At 40.5% G+C, this 16,345-nt stretch overlaps 1 protein-coding gene across 5 annotated transcripts in view; it reads right to left on the bottom strand.

Annotated features, from left to right (window-relative positions):
* fat3a (FAT atypical cadherin 3a) overlaps window positions 1-16,345 on the bottom strand; it is a 215,487-nt gene that overhangs the window by 3,253 nt on the left and 195,889 nt on the right. For 3 of the 5 annotated variants that reach the window (XM_039622586.1, XM_039622589.1, XM_039622590.1), the window contains 6 exons: window positions 14,931-15,177; window positions 12,673-12,826; window positions 10,904-11,616; window positions 8,900-9,013; window positions 7,732-7,791; window positions 7,294-7,329 (listed from right to left, as the gene is read on the bottom strand). In XM_039622586.1, coding sequence (XP_039478520.1) covers window positions 7,294-7,329; window positions 7,732-7,791; window positions 8,900-9,013; window positions 10,904-11,616; window positions 12,673-12,826; window positions 14,931-15,177 — 1,324 coding nt within the window. The remainder of the gene's footprint in view (window positions 1-7,293; window positions 7,330-7,731; window positions 7,792-8,899; window positions 9,014-10,903; window positions 11,617-12,672; window positions 12,827-14,930; window positions 15,178-16,345) is intronic. The other 2 variants (XM_039622587.1, XM_039622588.1) reach the window with 2 other exon arrangements.

Below are 16,345 nucleotides of genomic sequence, written 5' to 3'. Positions count from 1 at the left end.
CCGGCTCTTAAACTGCATGTTTCTCATAAGCATTTACTTGCCCCACCAATCTACCACGTGCTTATTATTATTATTATATTGTTTCTATTCTTTCTCTGTGCTTGTTCTTTGCTTTCCTGTCAGTCAGTGGCAAGACACCCTCTAAAGATAAGAACTGGTCAAATAGCTGTCTTGTCCACTGGGGATCACTAGGTTTTCCTATAATGTAGGCTTTGTGTGAACTGGCTCTTAAAATACAACCAAATTTAAATTACGTTACGGTGTTTCAAAAAGGACTGAATATTTGCTTGTCCAACCACTGTCAGAAAACAATTTCCATGGCATACACTTCCATTTACTATGTATGTCCAGTGGATTGTTTGATCTTGAGGTCAGTCTTCATACCTGAAATCACAGCAAGACATACATCCGAAGAAATTCCATTCCAATAAAACAATTAACCAGTCCACCTGGACTGGTTAATTGTTTTATTGGAATGTCTGTGAAGGTTCTCAGTCATCCAGGTCATCGTAGTCAAAGGAGTTTGCAAGGAAAGCGTCTGGACTTCTTTAAGTTGCTTGAAGACGTTTCACCTCTCATCCGAAGCTTCTTCAGTTCTAAGGTCAAATGGCCGAGTCCCAGATTTAAACCCAGTGGGAGAAATCCCCAAGGAGGGACAAAGGACCCCTGGTGATCCTCTAATCACATGCGCCAAGGTGTGAAAGCGGGTGTGGGACCTAATCAGCCAGGGTTTCGGGTGAGCTCATTGTGAAACCTGGCCCCACCTTGTCATGTGAATTCCTGAGGTCAGATGGCCCAGGATGTGAGTGGGCGTTAAGGCGTCTGGGGAGGGAACTCAAAACTGGATTGTAGATGGCAGACAGTTGGTGTCGTAAACCACCGCCTCTGTTCAAAGATGGTCGCTCACAGTGGACATAGATGGCCTCTTTCACTCCTCTTTCAAACCATCTGTCCTCTCTGTCCAATATGTGAACATTGGCATCCTCGAAAGAGTGACCTTTATCCTTAAGATGCAGATGGACTGCTGAGTCTTGTCCTGTGGAGGTGGCTCTTCTATGTTGTGCCATACGCTTGTGAAGTGGCTGTTTGGTCTCTCCAATGTAGAGGTCCGGGCATTCCTTGCTGCACTGTACCGCATACACCACGTTGTTCAGTCTGTGTTTCGGAGTTTTGTCTTTCGGGTGAACCAGTTTCTGTCTGAGTGTGTTGCTGGGTCTGAAGTACACTGGGATGTCGTGCTTGGAGAAAACTCTCCTGAGTTTCTCTGATACACCGGCTACATAGGGGATGACAACGTTGTTGCGTCTGTCTTTCTTATCCTCCCTCGCTGGTGTCTGATCTTCTTTTCTTCTGTGCATCTTTGCTGACTTTATGAACACCCAGTTAGGATAGCCGCATGTTTTAAGTGCTTCCTTTACATGTGTGTGTTCCTTCTTTTTCCCTCAGGCTTAGAGGAACATGTTCTGCCAGTGGTGTAGGGTCCTAATTACTCCAAGTTTGTGTTCCAGAGGGTGATGGGAGTCAAAGAGGAGGTACTGGTCTGTGTGTGGGCTTCGGTAAACTTCATTGTTGAGGTTGCCATTCTCTTCAATGTGCACAGCGCAGTCCAGGAAAGGCAAGCAGTTATCCTTTGTGTCTTCCCTGGTGAACTTGATGAAGTTTACCGGAAGCCCACACACACAGACCAGTACCTCCTCTTTGACTCCCATCACCCTCTGGAACACAAACTTGGAGTAATTAGGACCCTACACCACTGGCAGAACATGTTCCTCTAAGCCTGAGGGAAAAAGAAGGAACACACACATGTAAAGGAAGCACTTAAAACATGCGGCTATCCTAACTGGGCGCTCATAAAGTCAGCAAAGATGCACAGAAGAAAAGAAGATCAGACACCAGCGAGGGAGGATAAGAAAGACAGACGCAACAACGTTGTCATCCCCTATGTAGCCGGTGTATCAGAGAAACTCAGGAGAGTTTTCTCCAAGCACGACATCCCAGTGTACTTCAGACCCAGCAACACACTCAGACAGAAACTGGTTCACCCGAAAGACAAAACTCCGAAACACAGACTGAACAACGTGGTGTATGCGGTACAGTGCAGCAAGGAATGCCCGGACCTCTACATTGGAGAGACCAAACAGCCACTTCACAAGCGTATGGCACAACATAGAAGAGCCACCTCCACAGGACAAGACTCAGCAGTCCATCTGCATCTTAAGGATAAAGGTCACTCTTTCGAGGATGCCAATGTTCACATATTGGACAGAGAGGACAGATGGTTTGAAAGAGGAGTGAAAGAGGCCATCTATGTCCACTGTGAGCGACCATCTTTGAACAGAGGCGGTGGTTTACGACACCAACTGTCTGCCATCTACAATCCAGTTTTGAGTTCCCTCCCCAGACGCCTTAACGCCCACTCACATCCTGGGCCATCTGACCTCAGGAATTCACATGACAAGGTGGGGCCAGGTTTCACAATGAGCTCACCCGAAACCCTGGCTGATTAGGTCCCACACCCGCTTTCACACCTTGGCGCATGTGATTAGAGGATCACCAGGGGGTCCTTTGTCCCTCCTTGGGGGGATTCTCCCACTGGGTTTAAATCTGGGACTCTCGGCCATTTGACCTTAGAACTGAAGAAGCTTCTCGGATGAGAGGTGAAACGTCTTCAAGCAACTTAAAGAAGTCCAGACGCTTTCCTTGCAAACTCCTTTGACTTTTATTGGAATGGAATTTCTTCGGATTAAGAGAAACTTCCTGTCTCACTTGAATACATCGTCTTGAATATGGTATCCCATGGTATCAGTAGTCCTCTGGCATAGCATAAATAGTCATTCTTATCACTTAAGTTTTGCTTACTAAAAGAATAATCGACTAATGACTCTGAAAACTGAATTCAGATTTCATTTAAAATAAGTGAGTTTAAAAATGCCAGTGAAACACACACAAAAAAAGATTTCCATGCATAAAAACAGAATACAAACAATGGGAAAACTTAATAACACAATAAAAGTAGAGTGGTCACCACCCTGGCCTGTTTAGCGCAGCACAAGACAAGCTGTGGAATAACATATCTATACAAAGCTCTGACCAGAGAAGGAGATGAGGAATTTACCAATGACAAACTATAGGGCGATAGGGGTACAAAGATACAGCAGGTAGACAAAATAATTTCAGTAAGAACAGTTTGTTTCTGATTAAGGTTTTAATTTTGATGCAGACCATTTCTGAGGTCTGTCCCTGATTATACACCTGATAGATACACTGTAAAAACAACTGTTGGGAAAACTTCTTTTATTTCAATGTTTCTCCACAAATGTAGTGATGGTATATAAAGTTGTCACTAGAAACTGTTTTGAAAAGGGCAGTCAAGCATAACACTGGAGAGAAGTCTTATTCTTGTTATTCCCAAATGGAGAAATACTAAGGCAGGCAAAGTGAACGATAAAAAATTGTCTTTATTGGCTGATCCAAAAATTAAAAGAATTCCAGAATTCAAAAAGGTGAAACAACAAAAGGAATAAAAAATAGAACCACAGATAAGACCATTAGAATACATGATATGCGAACCAACAGTCAGATAAAAACAAAAGTAAACCGGTTGTTCTCATTACTGTTGTTTTTGTGCATCCTCATCTCCTCTGTGTTCCATACTCCTCCTGTGACCTCAAAATCAATCTCAGTACACCCTTTAGAAATAATAAAATGTATCTGGAAGACAGAGGAGAGAGAAGGCTGCAAAGGTGTATCCTGTATCAGTATATAGCTCATTAAATTGTGTAAAAATTTAATTTTGTAAATGAAATAATACACCTCAAATATGCATTATGAAACATCTGAACGTTTTTGTGTTGACTGTTGCATGTGTTCATCAGGCACACTGCTCTCCCCCACATTTGCTGCCTTTATAAGTTAAAAGTATTGAAACTCAGTTGGTACTTTACCAATAGAGAAACCCTACTTGGTATCGATCTAGAAAAAAAAATGCAGTATCCCAAAGCACTGCCAAGAGAGATAAAAGACAGTCTTAAGTAAATATTACTAATTCAGAGGAGAATGTGTTCAGTGACCACTCACAAAAAAAATTAATTCTGCATAAATTCAAAAACAACTGGGGAGGTGGGGGACTGGCTGAAGGGAACGGGATCTGAGGACAAGGCCGGCATGGGCAGTCAGGAAAAGCTGAAGACAACTGAGGCTCCGCCTGGCTCCGCCAATTTGCACAAAACCATGCTTTTAACAAGGCTTCCCTTGGGTAGTTCTTTGAAATGAAATTTGCCTCTGATCAGTCCTACCAATGCGCTTTCTTCTGATTCTTCCATTTTTGTAGCTCTGATGTGTGCATCAGTGTAATCGGTATACCAGGAAATTGACAAAAGTTTCCCTTTGCTTGGAATGCAAAGGGAAAAATGCATTATTTTTTTTTGTTATTTTTTTCAAATTAATTAATTGCAATTAACGTGTTAAATTCCCACCCATATATCAAAAAACCTGCACTGAAGTATTTAATTTTTTTTAAATATCACTCCTGTTAAATTTCTGACCAACACCAATTAATTTATTGATATACCACTGAACTTATTTTAGTAGAACAAGAACAGAATAAATAAATATAAATATCTCAGTTTTGAATCACAAATACAGATCCCAAAGCACTGCCAAGAGAGATAAAAGACAGTTCTAAGTAAATATTACTAATTCAGAGGAGAATGTGTTCAATGACCACTCACAAAAAAAATTAATTCTGCATAAATTCAAAAACTAAAAACTTAAATTTTTTTTTGTAAATCTTGGTCATGCCATGATTCAAACGAGATGACTATCCATTGAATTTCCTTCTAACTCATTGGCTAACAACCTTGCAGTGATAGTGTCTTAGCCAGTGAGCAACCAGTTTTACAGTCAGACTCATCCCTTCTTACCAAGATGGCAGGGTTCAAACTGAACTTCAGAAACCAACGGGCGACGTCACTATAGTATGTCCAGCTTTTGGAGGGTAAAACACAGAACAGCCAGTCACAGCCATTACAGAGTTAATGAGTTAGAAAGCTAAGAAATTAATCTTGCTTCATTCTTATACCCCTCTGACCACATTATTCAAAGGTTAGTTCTAGTTATTGTCACACAAAGAAATAAAACAATAAAGCTAATTTTATGTTCATTCCCTGTCTTCAAAGTCCCGCATTTGGGTCCTGCTCTGCCTGCCACAACATAGTTTTATGACAAATCCAATCATCAATATCTCCGTTGTTATGCAGTAAATAAATAAATAAAAATAAAAGTATTAATAGCTTGTGAAACTTCATTTTCCAAAATGCAACAAATAGAATCGATCCAAAATGTAATTGATGTATGCTTTTTGTGTTTCCAGCTAAGGAAATCCCCCGAAATTGATTCTGTTCATCTGGACATAGCATTTTCAGTGAGAGAAACAATGTGGCTTTCAAACCCCAAAACACGCTGTGCCAAAAATCGGTCCACCCCAAGGACCTGGTTCCCCAGCACAAACAGAGTAATATTGCCATGGGCCCTGTGTCTACCCGGTCAGCCCAGTGAGGCTGTGGAGGCAAACAAAGACGACATGAGAGCTCTCGATTCTCACTCCTGGTTTATTCTTCATCACAACACAACTGAACACTAGTGGTCCACCACTAGTGGGCTCCACTTGCCCCCCCCCCGAACACCCAGTAGGGCCGACAACTAGTCCAGGCCCTGAAACGCCAGGACCTGAACTGCCCACCTCCCCGGCTGAACTGGGGAGGTGGGGGACTGGCTGAAGGGAACGGGACCTGAGGACAAGGCCGGCATGGGCGGTCAGGAAAAGCTGAAGACAAGACAAGCTGAAGACAAATTGGCTCCGCCAATTTGCACAAAACCACGCTTTTAACAAGGCTTCCCTTGGGTAGTTCTTTGAAATGAAATTTGCCTCTGATCAGTCCTACCAATGCGCTTTCTTCTGATTCTTCCATTTTTGTAGCTCTGATGTGTGCATCAGTGTAATCGGTATACCAGGAAATTCACAAAAGTTTCCCTTTGCTTGGAATGCAAAGGGAAAAATGCATTTTTTTTTGTTATTTTTTTCAAATTAATTAATTGCAATTAACGTGTTAAATTCCCACCCATATATCAAAAAACCTGCACTGAAGTATTTAATTTTTTTTTTAAATATCACTCCTGTTAAATTTCTGACCGACACCAATTAATTTATTGATATACCACTGAACTTATTTTAGTAGAACAAGAACAGAATAAATAAATATAAATATCTCAGTTTTGAATCACAAATACTGAAGCTACAAATAAGTTAAAAACCCAATCTATAAAACAACTGTGTAAATATCACAATACTGCATTAATACAAACCATATGCGAACATTTAGTCTGCCAGATGTATCTGAGGGCAGGAACAATCAAAGTAAGTACACAAAGAAGGTGCTGTATTCCTGACTATTGGAGGACAAGAAACATTTATCTTCACTTCACAGCTAGCTGCTAGCCCATTCTGAACTGCACATCTATGGCAACCTGCCGCATCCCAGAATGCAATGCATGCAAGGCAAGGTGTACTTGCAATGTACACCTGTTAGTTGGGTTCCAAATAGCAGGTGCTGTTACCTTAGCACACACCACACAGCTTTCTCATCTGTTCCCAGCATCCTAGTCAAATAGGGGAAGAATGATGATGGAGATCAGCTGTGTCTGTCAGCCTCCCCTGACACCACATTCTAACATTCTAACTAAACCCACCCCCCCACCCCCATAGTTGAGCCACAAACTGCCACATCATTCTTATTTAGACTTGCTGTGTCTCTTGCTTGATTCAGTGTGTGCTAGAATACTGCTGTTTTGTCTCTGGCACAGGAAGATTTGTGCCTGTTTTTGTTTTAAGCAATTTTAAAACTCTTCCACATATCTGATTATCCACTCTTTTCGTTAGTTTCAAAATATCCAGTCTTAATTTTATTATCAACATCACTCTCCATCTTGCCAACAATCTTGGGACCCACTGTCTACTTTTAGCTGGCAGCTCCTGCCTGTGCCAATGTCAAAACTGACCACTCCCACGAGATTTGTGTTAATGCAAGACTTATATCGTTCATATATGAGCTGAAATGTTGGTAAATTACATGTATTCTAATATGCTCCATACCCTGCTAGTTTTGATACAATGCAATTTAAGCTGATTTTATTGAAAAAAATTTATTTTGTCTACTTGCTGCAGGTAGATAAATGAAAAGATGAAGAGACAGGGTTAGGTAAAAGAAAGGTGGGGGTCGGTGGGCTGGAAGTCACCTCTATTGAAGGTTTGACCTTGGTCCATATCTGACACTGTCAGATGCAGAAAACAACAATACACAAAAGTTAATGGCCAGCACTGTGCCATTTAAGGGCAGCTATATACAGGAATTTCATTCTATCCTGATTAACTTGCTATAAAATAGTGCAGTAGGGACTAGGATCCCATTAGTGCAGTCATCTACTGCTGACCAGTTGGAATGAAACCCTGAAAACCTTTGGCTTAATAAGTCACAATAAACTCAATAAACTGATCTAATTACAGTAGCTAGGAGAGTTCTGTTAATGAAAGATAAAGTATGCTGCACATAGCAAGAGGACATTCAACTTATAGCTTAAGACACCTCTTTTAGTGAAATATGTCACTTACAAGATTGAAATTAGCAAAGAATGGGAGAGTGAGAGGAGAGACACAAAGTTGATAAGACATGGTACCTTCACTTTCGATTGTGTCGACTGCATCATTTACCAGTCGAATGACGGTCACTATGGAGGCTTGCAGAGAGAGAAAAGGAGCAGATATATAACATATATCTGAAATATAGGCATTCAGATTTGAAAATGCTCATCACGTTGTCGGTTAAGTGTGTCCTCATGACCGAGTAATTAATTATGGCTGCCCACTACTTTCTCTGATCTCTGCAGAGGACTGCCTCACCTGATTACCTCCTGTTTTTATGTTGGGAAGAAAAAGACACACCGCCAGACAAAGAAAATTTATAAAAGCAAAGAAAATCAGGTGGGAACAAGAGGCTAACAGTACTCCATTTCTCCTGCTTGCTAGTTTTGTCAGATTAAGAGCGGGTGTGTTAACACCCGTCTTCGGCAAGCACAGGAAAGGAAATGGCAAAATAATCTGTACAACTGAGAAAAAAATTGTAGTTAATTAACTGATGACTTTAAACAATGTAACTAGCATTTCTGAAGAATTGCAATTCTGTGAAGTAAAATTTAAATAAAAAGTTTAAAAAAAACAAACAAAAAACCCCACAAAAGCAAAATACACAACTTCTTCACAAAAGCCACGACTACCAATAAAAAAAGCCACCAAAACTCCTTAGCTTGTCTATGAAGGATCTGTCTCACCACTTCTTATATCTTGGAATATCTATCCCACCATATCGCCTCCCATTTAAAATTCTGTATACTTGGAAACATTCTCGTTTGAAAGAAACAATGAATAGCCATATAAAAAAAAGACATATTACATTTTCATTTTATGGGACAATGCAGATGACTGTTTAGGTTTCAGTGATACAATATTATCCATTTCTTTTAATTCTCCTCTCATCTCCTGTCTTGTACTCTGACAAATACACATCATTGCCCTCTCTATCCACTGCAACCCACGCTGACAGTGTCTTTCTGTATTTTTATCTGATTATTATTTGTTTTATTTGTTTTGTATAAGAATATTCACAAATATTTCAAAAGCATTTTGTCCCAAAGGTGAAACCCAAATGTGATGGGCTGGTTTTGCATGGATAATGGTGAGCAAAATGAATAAAAAGAAGAAAGCAACTCCTGTTGCAACCAAAAGTTAAACTAGCAAACTAGAGTATTCAAAGAATCATGAAGCACTTTTCTAATGGGTGTGTCTTACCATTGTCATCACAAGAATCAGACTGAAAGGAGCTCAGTGACTGGACCTCTGAGTTACTGCCTTTGTTGCTTCCTGAGAAACATGTTACTTCTTCTGCCATGTCGTCCACCTTACCTGTAGGGAAAAATCAGGGGGTAAGGGAAGATTGTAAAGCAAGCACGAGTCTGTGTATGTTACGCAAAAACATTTATTAAGACATCATATCTAGGTAGTGCCTTCAGTGGCTCCAGTTGTAACTGATAGTACAGGGAGTGCAGAATTATTAGGCAAATGAGTATTTTGTCCACATCATCCTCTTCATGCATGTTGTCTTACTCCAAGCTGTATAGGCTCGAAAGCCTACTACCAATTAAGCATATTAGGTGATGTGCATCTCTGTAATGAGAAGGGGTGTGGTCTAATGACATCAACACCCTATATCAGGTGTGCATAATTATTAGGCAACTTCCTTTCCTTTGGCAAAATGGGTCAAAAGAAGGACTTGACAGGCTCAGAAAAGTCAAAAATAGTGAGATATCTTGCAGAGGGATGCAGCAGTCTTAAAATTGCAAAGCTTCTGAAGCGTGATCATCGAACAATCAAGCGTTTCATTCAAAATAGTCAACAGGGTCGCAAGAAGCGTGTGGAAAAACCAAGGCGCAAAATAACTGCCCATGAACTGAGAAAAGTCAAGCGTGCAGCTGCCAAGATGCCACTTGCCACCAGTTTGGCCATATTTCAGAGCTGCAACATCACTGGAGTGCCCAAAAGCACAAGGTGTGCAATACTCGGAGACATGGCCAAGGTAAGAAAGGCTGAAAGACGACCACCACTGAACAAGACACACAAGCTGAAACGTCAAGACTGGGCCAAGAAATATCTCAAGACTGATTTTTCTAAGGTTTTATGGACTGATGAAATGAGAGTGAGTCTTGATGGGCCAGATGGATGGGCCCGTGGCTGGATTGGTAAAGGGCAGAGAGCTCCAGTCCGACTCAGACGCCAGCAAGGTGGAGGTGGAGTACTGGTTTGGGCTGGTATCATCAAAGATGAGCTTGTGGGGCCTTTTCGGGTTGAGGATGGAGTCAAGCTCAACTCCCAGTCCTACTGCCAGTTTCTGGAAGACACCGTCTTCAAGCAGTGGTACAGGAAGAAGTCTGCATCCTTCAAGAAAAACATGATTTTCATGCAGGACAATGCTCCATCACACGCCGTCCAAGTACTCCACAGCGTGGCTGGCAAGAAAGGGTATAAAAGAAGAAAAACTAATGACATGGCCTCCTTGTTCACCTGATCTGAACCCCATTGAGAACCTGTGGTCCATCATCAAATGTGAGATTTACAAGGAGGGAAAACAGTACACCTCTCTGAACAGTGTCTGGGAGGCTGTGGTTGCTGCTGCACGCAATGTTGATGGTGAACAGATCAAAACACTGACAGAATCCATGGATGGCAGGCTTTTGAGTGTCCTTGCAAAGAAAGGTGGCTATATTGGTCACTGATTTGTTTTTGTTTTGTTTTTGAATGTCAGAAATGTATATTTGTTAATGTGGAGATGTTATATTGGTTTCACTGGTAAAAATAAATAATTGAAATGGGTATATATTTGTTTTTTGTTAAGTTGCCTAATAATTATGCACAGTAATAGTCACCTGCACACACAGATATCCCCCTAAAATAGCTACAACTAAAAACAAACTAAAAACTACTTCCAAAAACATTCAGCTTTGATATTAATGAGTTTTTTGGGTTCATTGAGAACATGGTTGTTGTTCAATAATAAAATTATTCCTCAAAAATACAACTTGCCTAATAATTCTGCACTCCCTGTATACCTGTCCTACAGCCTGCATTAAAAAAAACAAAAAAACATCTGGGATTGTTGACTGAGCAGCAAAATACAATTTAATGTTAGTACAAAGCCTCTATAATGCATGAATAAACCTGCATAGTAAACACTGCAATGCCTCAGTAAAAAGAGTGACTTATTCTAACTAGGAGACAAATTGTATAAAATTCACTCACACTCATCATTATCCCATGGGCTCTTGTATATGGAGTCACAGTCTGAGCGACATGGTGACACTGGTGGAAGGTTGGGGGCCACGCTGCACACCACCACCCCTCTCCTGGTGGTTCCTGAAAGGATCCTTGGTGACTCAGGGTGAAAGGTACTCATCTCTGTATGTTCCACACTGCGTCCATCTGCCATCTTCTCTAGCGTGGAACGTGGGTCTCCTTGGAAACAGGGCGTGTATGCCATGGGTCTCACAGGGACCTGTGGAGGTCCCATCATCCCACCCCCTCCCAAAATGGCAGACTCCATACCTGGCTCTGAGTACAGGTTGAGAGGGTCTCCTGAGGTGCAGTGTAAGGTCTTAAACTGAACACCATTGGCCTTGTTAAGGAGTGCTGCAGTGGCTGGGTCCTGCACCAGAGATAGGTTGTTCCGCGAGTAGTTTTTCTGGAAAACCTTCTTGCGGAATGCAATGAAGAGGATGATGAGGGTGATGATGACAAAAAGTACGACAGCAATGCCAATAAGCTCCTCCCTACCAACCACAGCGTGACCAGCCTGCATGTCGGGGACAACAACAGGCCTTAGGCCACAGCGCTGACCAACAAAGCCTGCCGTGCAGTTACAGTAGAAGGAGCCGTGAGTGTTGATGCAGGTGCCACCATTCTCACACTCCCCCTCTGGATTCCTGCGGTCACATTCGTTCACATCTTCCTCACAACTGCAAGATGAAAGGATGCAAATAGAGTGGAAGAGACCAGTGTGAAAAACCTGTCAATGAAGAAAAAACTGCACAAGAATTTATCCATATGCAGCCTCACATTAATCCCTTTCTCTGATGTTTGTAACTATCAACATATTACAGTGTCATTTATGTTCTAATAAACTCAGAGAGAAGAATGTGTCCTTTCACCTATAATTAAAATATGAAAAGGGACATTTAGGCAGCAAAAACATTTTGCTTTCAAAACTACAGACTCCTCAGTTCTCAAAGATATAGTATTTGAAAAACAAATTATGTGACATGACAGTGCTAATCTAATCTGCACTGGACAAAACCATCATTGCCAAAATAAACTTTATCTGTACTATTTTCATTTTCAATTAAAATAACATTTCAATAATGCACCAGTCATTGCACTACATTTTTTTATGCAGCATCCCAATATTTAGGGAAAGAGGCTCTTATGTGTCACTATAAAGGTGACAAGTAGCGAGACGTGATGTATTTTATAGTACAGAAAACTTATTTGATCTGAGGGACTGCTTTCAAAAGGTTTAAGGATTGAAAACTTTCCAAAATACAAAATTAAATATATATAGATTAAATTATTAATAAAATATGTAAAATAATATGTAAAAAACTTTTTAAATAATTTTTAAAAATTATAAATATGAAATTTTCCAAAAACAAAATTGTCCTAAATTGTAGACACCAGGTGACCACTTTCTAATCTGTGGTCACCCTAATCTCTAGGCTGTAAGCAGTTACACTTAGAAACCAAATGAAAGATACTGCACTAAATGTTTTGTCTGATAACTGTCGGATTTGATCATTTGTAAACAACCATTATTTTTTTCATTAGAATATACTGTAGATCCAAACTTTGGAATTTTTTTGTTAATGTGACTGTTCAGTGAGCAGCAGTCGACCTCTGCTACACTAGGATCTAAATGCAGAGACATTGCTAAAGGGTGTAAGAATGATATTTATACAGAGTGACTCAACTGTTCAGCATGGTGCATGTCAGTTTTGTGTGTTTTCACCCAGACTTACGTCAGGCCCCTGAAGCCTCTCCTGCAGCTGCAAAGAAATGCATTGCCAATGGGCTTACACACACCGCCGTTATGACATGGGTTGGGGACACATGCTGTTATCTCCATCTCACAGTGCCCCCCAGTGTACTGGGGTTTACAACTGCATGAGAACCCTGCAGACAGACAAAGTGTAAGACTTCATTAAGAACAGATCACTTCTTTTTTATGTACAGCACTAACTTGTATACAATCACACATACAATTTTGACCTAAAATAATAGCATTTTTAGATTGAGCACTACAGGACTCATTAAAGGTGTCAGGGGCTGGCTTCGATGGAGGTGGGGAGTCACATCATGGCCCAGACTGCCCTGCAGTAATGTATAATGGTCCTCTGCCTCACTCTCCACTCCTGGCTTTCATTTTATTGCAAACCCAGTAGCACTTTTACACTACAAGCACACACACACACACACACACACACACACACATTCAGTGCTTCATTCGATGTGCTATCACACACTCAGCGGTTGATGCATCCAGAGGTAGTAGTAGTAGGGAAAGTGATACCTTAATCTTTCAATGTATACTCAACTGGGTACATTAAATATGTGTTAATAGATTTCATATTAGGGCTGGGCCATATTATACCGTTCACGGTAATACCGGTATAATGTTAGGCAACGATAAGAAAATAAAATATCGCATAGAATATGGGTAAAACGCGCATGCGCGGTGCCTTTCTTTTCATATGCACATGGCCAAAAAAGCATGGCGGCAACAGAGAATGAGAAGGGGGAAAGCGGATCGTTGAGTGAAACGGATGAACCAGAATTGGTTTGTAAAAATGGTGCAACTTCAGTGATGTGGAACTGGTTTGGTGTTTGTCCGTCAGATACCCACCAAAGCACATTTTTTTGAAGAACATGCAAGCGGACCATTGTTATTACCGTATTTGTCGGACTAAGGTGCTCGTAAATCTGGGTAATCTGGGTCCAAAACTCTGTCCGCTTCAGGTCCCAAAGTCAAACGAACACTGCGGCACATTGACAGTTAAAAACTGTCTAAATTCTTTCATCTTTAATAAAATGATCAGCATTGCTGCTTTACCAGGTGTAACAATTAAGTTTAACATCCAGGCATCCATGAAAACAGAATTTATTACATTTAACAGAGTTAGAATTAGCAGGAAGTTAGCGGAAGTTAGCTCGCTAGTTTCGCTAGTTACCTAAGCATGATATACCATGTTCTGACTGAGAGATTTCTGAAAAAATTAAAACATACAGCTCTTCTATCACTTCCAACATAAATGAAGAGAGAAAACTAAACAGCAGTGACGTTTGTAGGGTTACTGAAGTTGGGCTAGCTGGTATATAATAATGTGCTACGTGATCGCTAGCGAAACAGCTATGTTAGCATAACATAAACAGTGAAGCTGCAGGATGAACGCTAACACTTTTCCACTCGATAAAAGTTAACGTGAGGGTTCCTGATGGTCAGAGACAAATGCAGTTTTATGGCAGGATGCTGTAAACAGACCAAACTTCAGGCAGGAGAACAACTGAGATAATCCATCCACATTATGAAGTTAGTCATTAAGATACTGCAACAACATGGGAATAGAGCAGCTGTGATAGAATACAGCATTAATGAATCAATGGTACAGAAGTGGAGGAAGCAAGATGTATGAGTTGAATAAAGTTTGATTTATCTGACTGCTTTGTTTCACTTAATGTGCCTTATAATCCCGTGCACCTCTCATCCGAGAAGCTAAGCTTCTCGGATGAGAGGTGAAACGTCTTCAAGCAACTTAAAGAAGTCCAGACGCTATTCTTTGCAAACTCCTTTGACTACGATGACCTGGATGACTGAGAACCTTCACAGAGATATTATACATGGTTATGCTCAGGATATGTCAGCCCATTTCTACTGGAAATGCCCATTGGTTAAACTTTCAGCAAGGAATTTGCATTTGCACTGTAAAATTTTTATATAGTTTTAATGGACATAAAAAACAGCTGCTTGTTTAAGTGAAAATAAATGGATGGGCTTTTTGCGCTAGTAAAGTTGTGGAGTTGTATTTTGTATTTTGTCTCGCATCAATTATAACATCAGTTATACCGTTATCGCAAATTTTCAAATATATATCGTGATAAATATTTTTGGCCATATCGCCCTGCTCTATTTCATATAATGATTAACATGTCATGAAAGACCTCTGCAGCCTTGTGTTTACTGAGGGTGACTGTGCTGTTTGATTTATTTTCTATGACTCACCACCGGCGGGTAGACTTGTACAAGTAGCTCCGTTGTGGCATGGCTGCTGAAGACATGCATCAGGGTAGAGAATGCAGCCCAGTTTCAGCTCTGTCAGTCCCACCACCTCTGCATACTGCGAACGTTTGTTCTGCAATGGGAGCTCATTGTTGTTCAGCATTACAGAGTCCAGGCAACCTTGGAATCCATAAAGCACCCGCGGGTCCTTCTGGGATTCCATGAGGCTCCGAGAGTTTGGGGGCTGCACCTAAGAACAACAAGGGTTAGGAATTTTGAGTTAAACTGCTTCAAATAGTCTCCACTCCTGCCTACATAGTAGAGCTTCATCTGCCACTGCCAGTAAATGAAATGTATTTATTTTTAAAATTATCCTGTTTTTTTAAGAATTACCCAAATTACACGAGATGAAACACCTGAACTATTTAAAAACTAAAAATCAGGTATATACTCATTTGTTTTTATATGTTTATTCATTATACATAATTGAAAAACTTTTTGGTGAAAACCTGGTGTTGTTAGGACAGACCATCCCACTTTGGACCTGGCGCTCGTTTCTAGAAATCTGGCCAATGTTATTAAACCACACAAATGTGACCATCCAAAGTTTCAGCTTCTCACTTCCTGCCCCCACAAAACCACATCCACTTAGAGAATGTTCTGTTCCCAAACCAACAAAAACAAACCAAAAATCAGCAAAAAATAATTTAAACATGCACCAAAGAGTAAAACAGTGAAATGTGGATTATTAAACATTACATATCTCTTCTAAGTCCCTGTTAGTACATGAATTAATAACTGATCAACAAATTGATTTACTTTGCCTTACAGAAATCTGGTTAAGGCAATGTTAGAATCCAAACCCCCAAGCAAACTAACTGTCAGAGTCCACAGGCTGAGAAAGCGGAGTGAAAGGACTCCAGATTATTAATCAACCAAAGACCCAGACAGAGTTTTAATTCATTCAAAACCCTCACGCTTAGCCTTGTCTACCACAGCTCGAAAACTCAAAAGCCAGTTTTATGTGTTGTTATCTACTGTCCATCTGGCACTCACTCAGATTTTCTTTCTCAAATTTCAGTCTTTTTAACTTAGTGATCAGTTCAGATAAAATAATTGTTGTGGGTGATTTGAACATCCATGTAGTTACTAAAAAATAGTCTCAGATTTTCGCAGATGATATCACTTTACCAAGCTGTCTTAACTAATTATAGGCCAATCTCCAACCTTTTATCAAACATATCCTTATAAGAACAGTTGTACAATAGCTAACTAATCATCGCCAGAGCCATGGTTTATTTGAACATTTTCAGTCAATTTTCAAAGCTCATCAAAGTACAGAAACAGCTTTACAACAGGTTACTGCAATGGACTCATGTCTGTGTCTATCCTGCTAGACTTAAAGCTTTCTTCCTGTT

Source organism: Oreochromis aureus, linkage group 14, assembly GCF_013358895.1.
Source record: "Oreochromis aureus strain Israel breed Guangdong linkage group 14, ZZ_aureus, whole genome shotgun sequence".
Lineage (NCBI taxonomy): Eukaryota > Metazoa > Chordata > Actinopteri > Cichliformes > Cichlidae > Oreochromis > Oreochromis aureus.
Note: the sequence above shows the minus strand (reverse complement) of the source record. Positions and strands in the feature narration are given on the sequence as shown.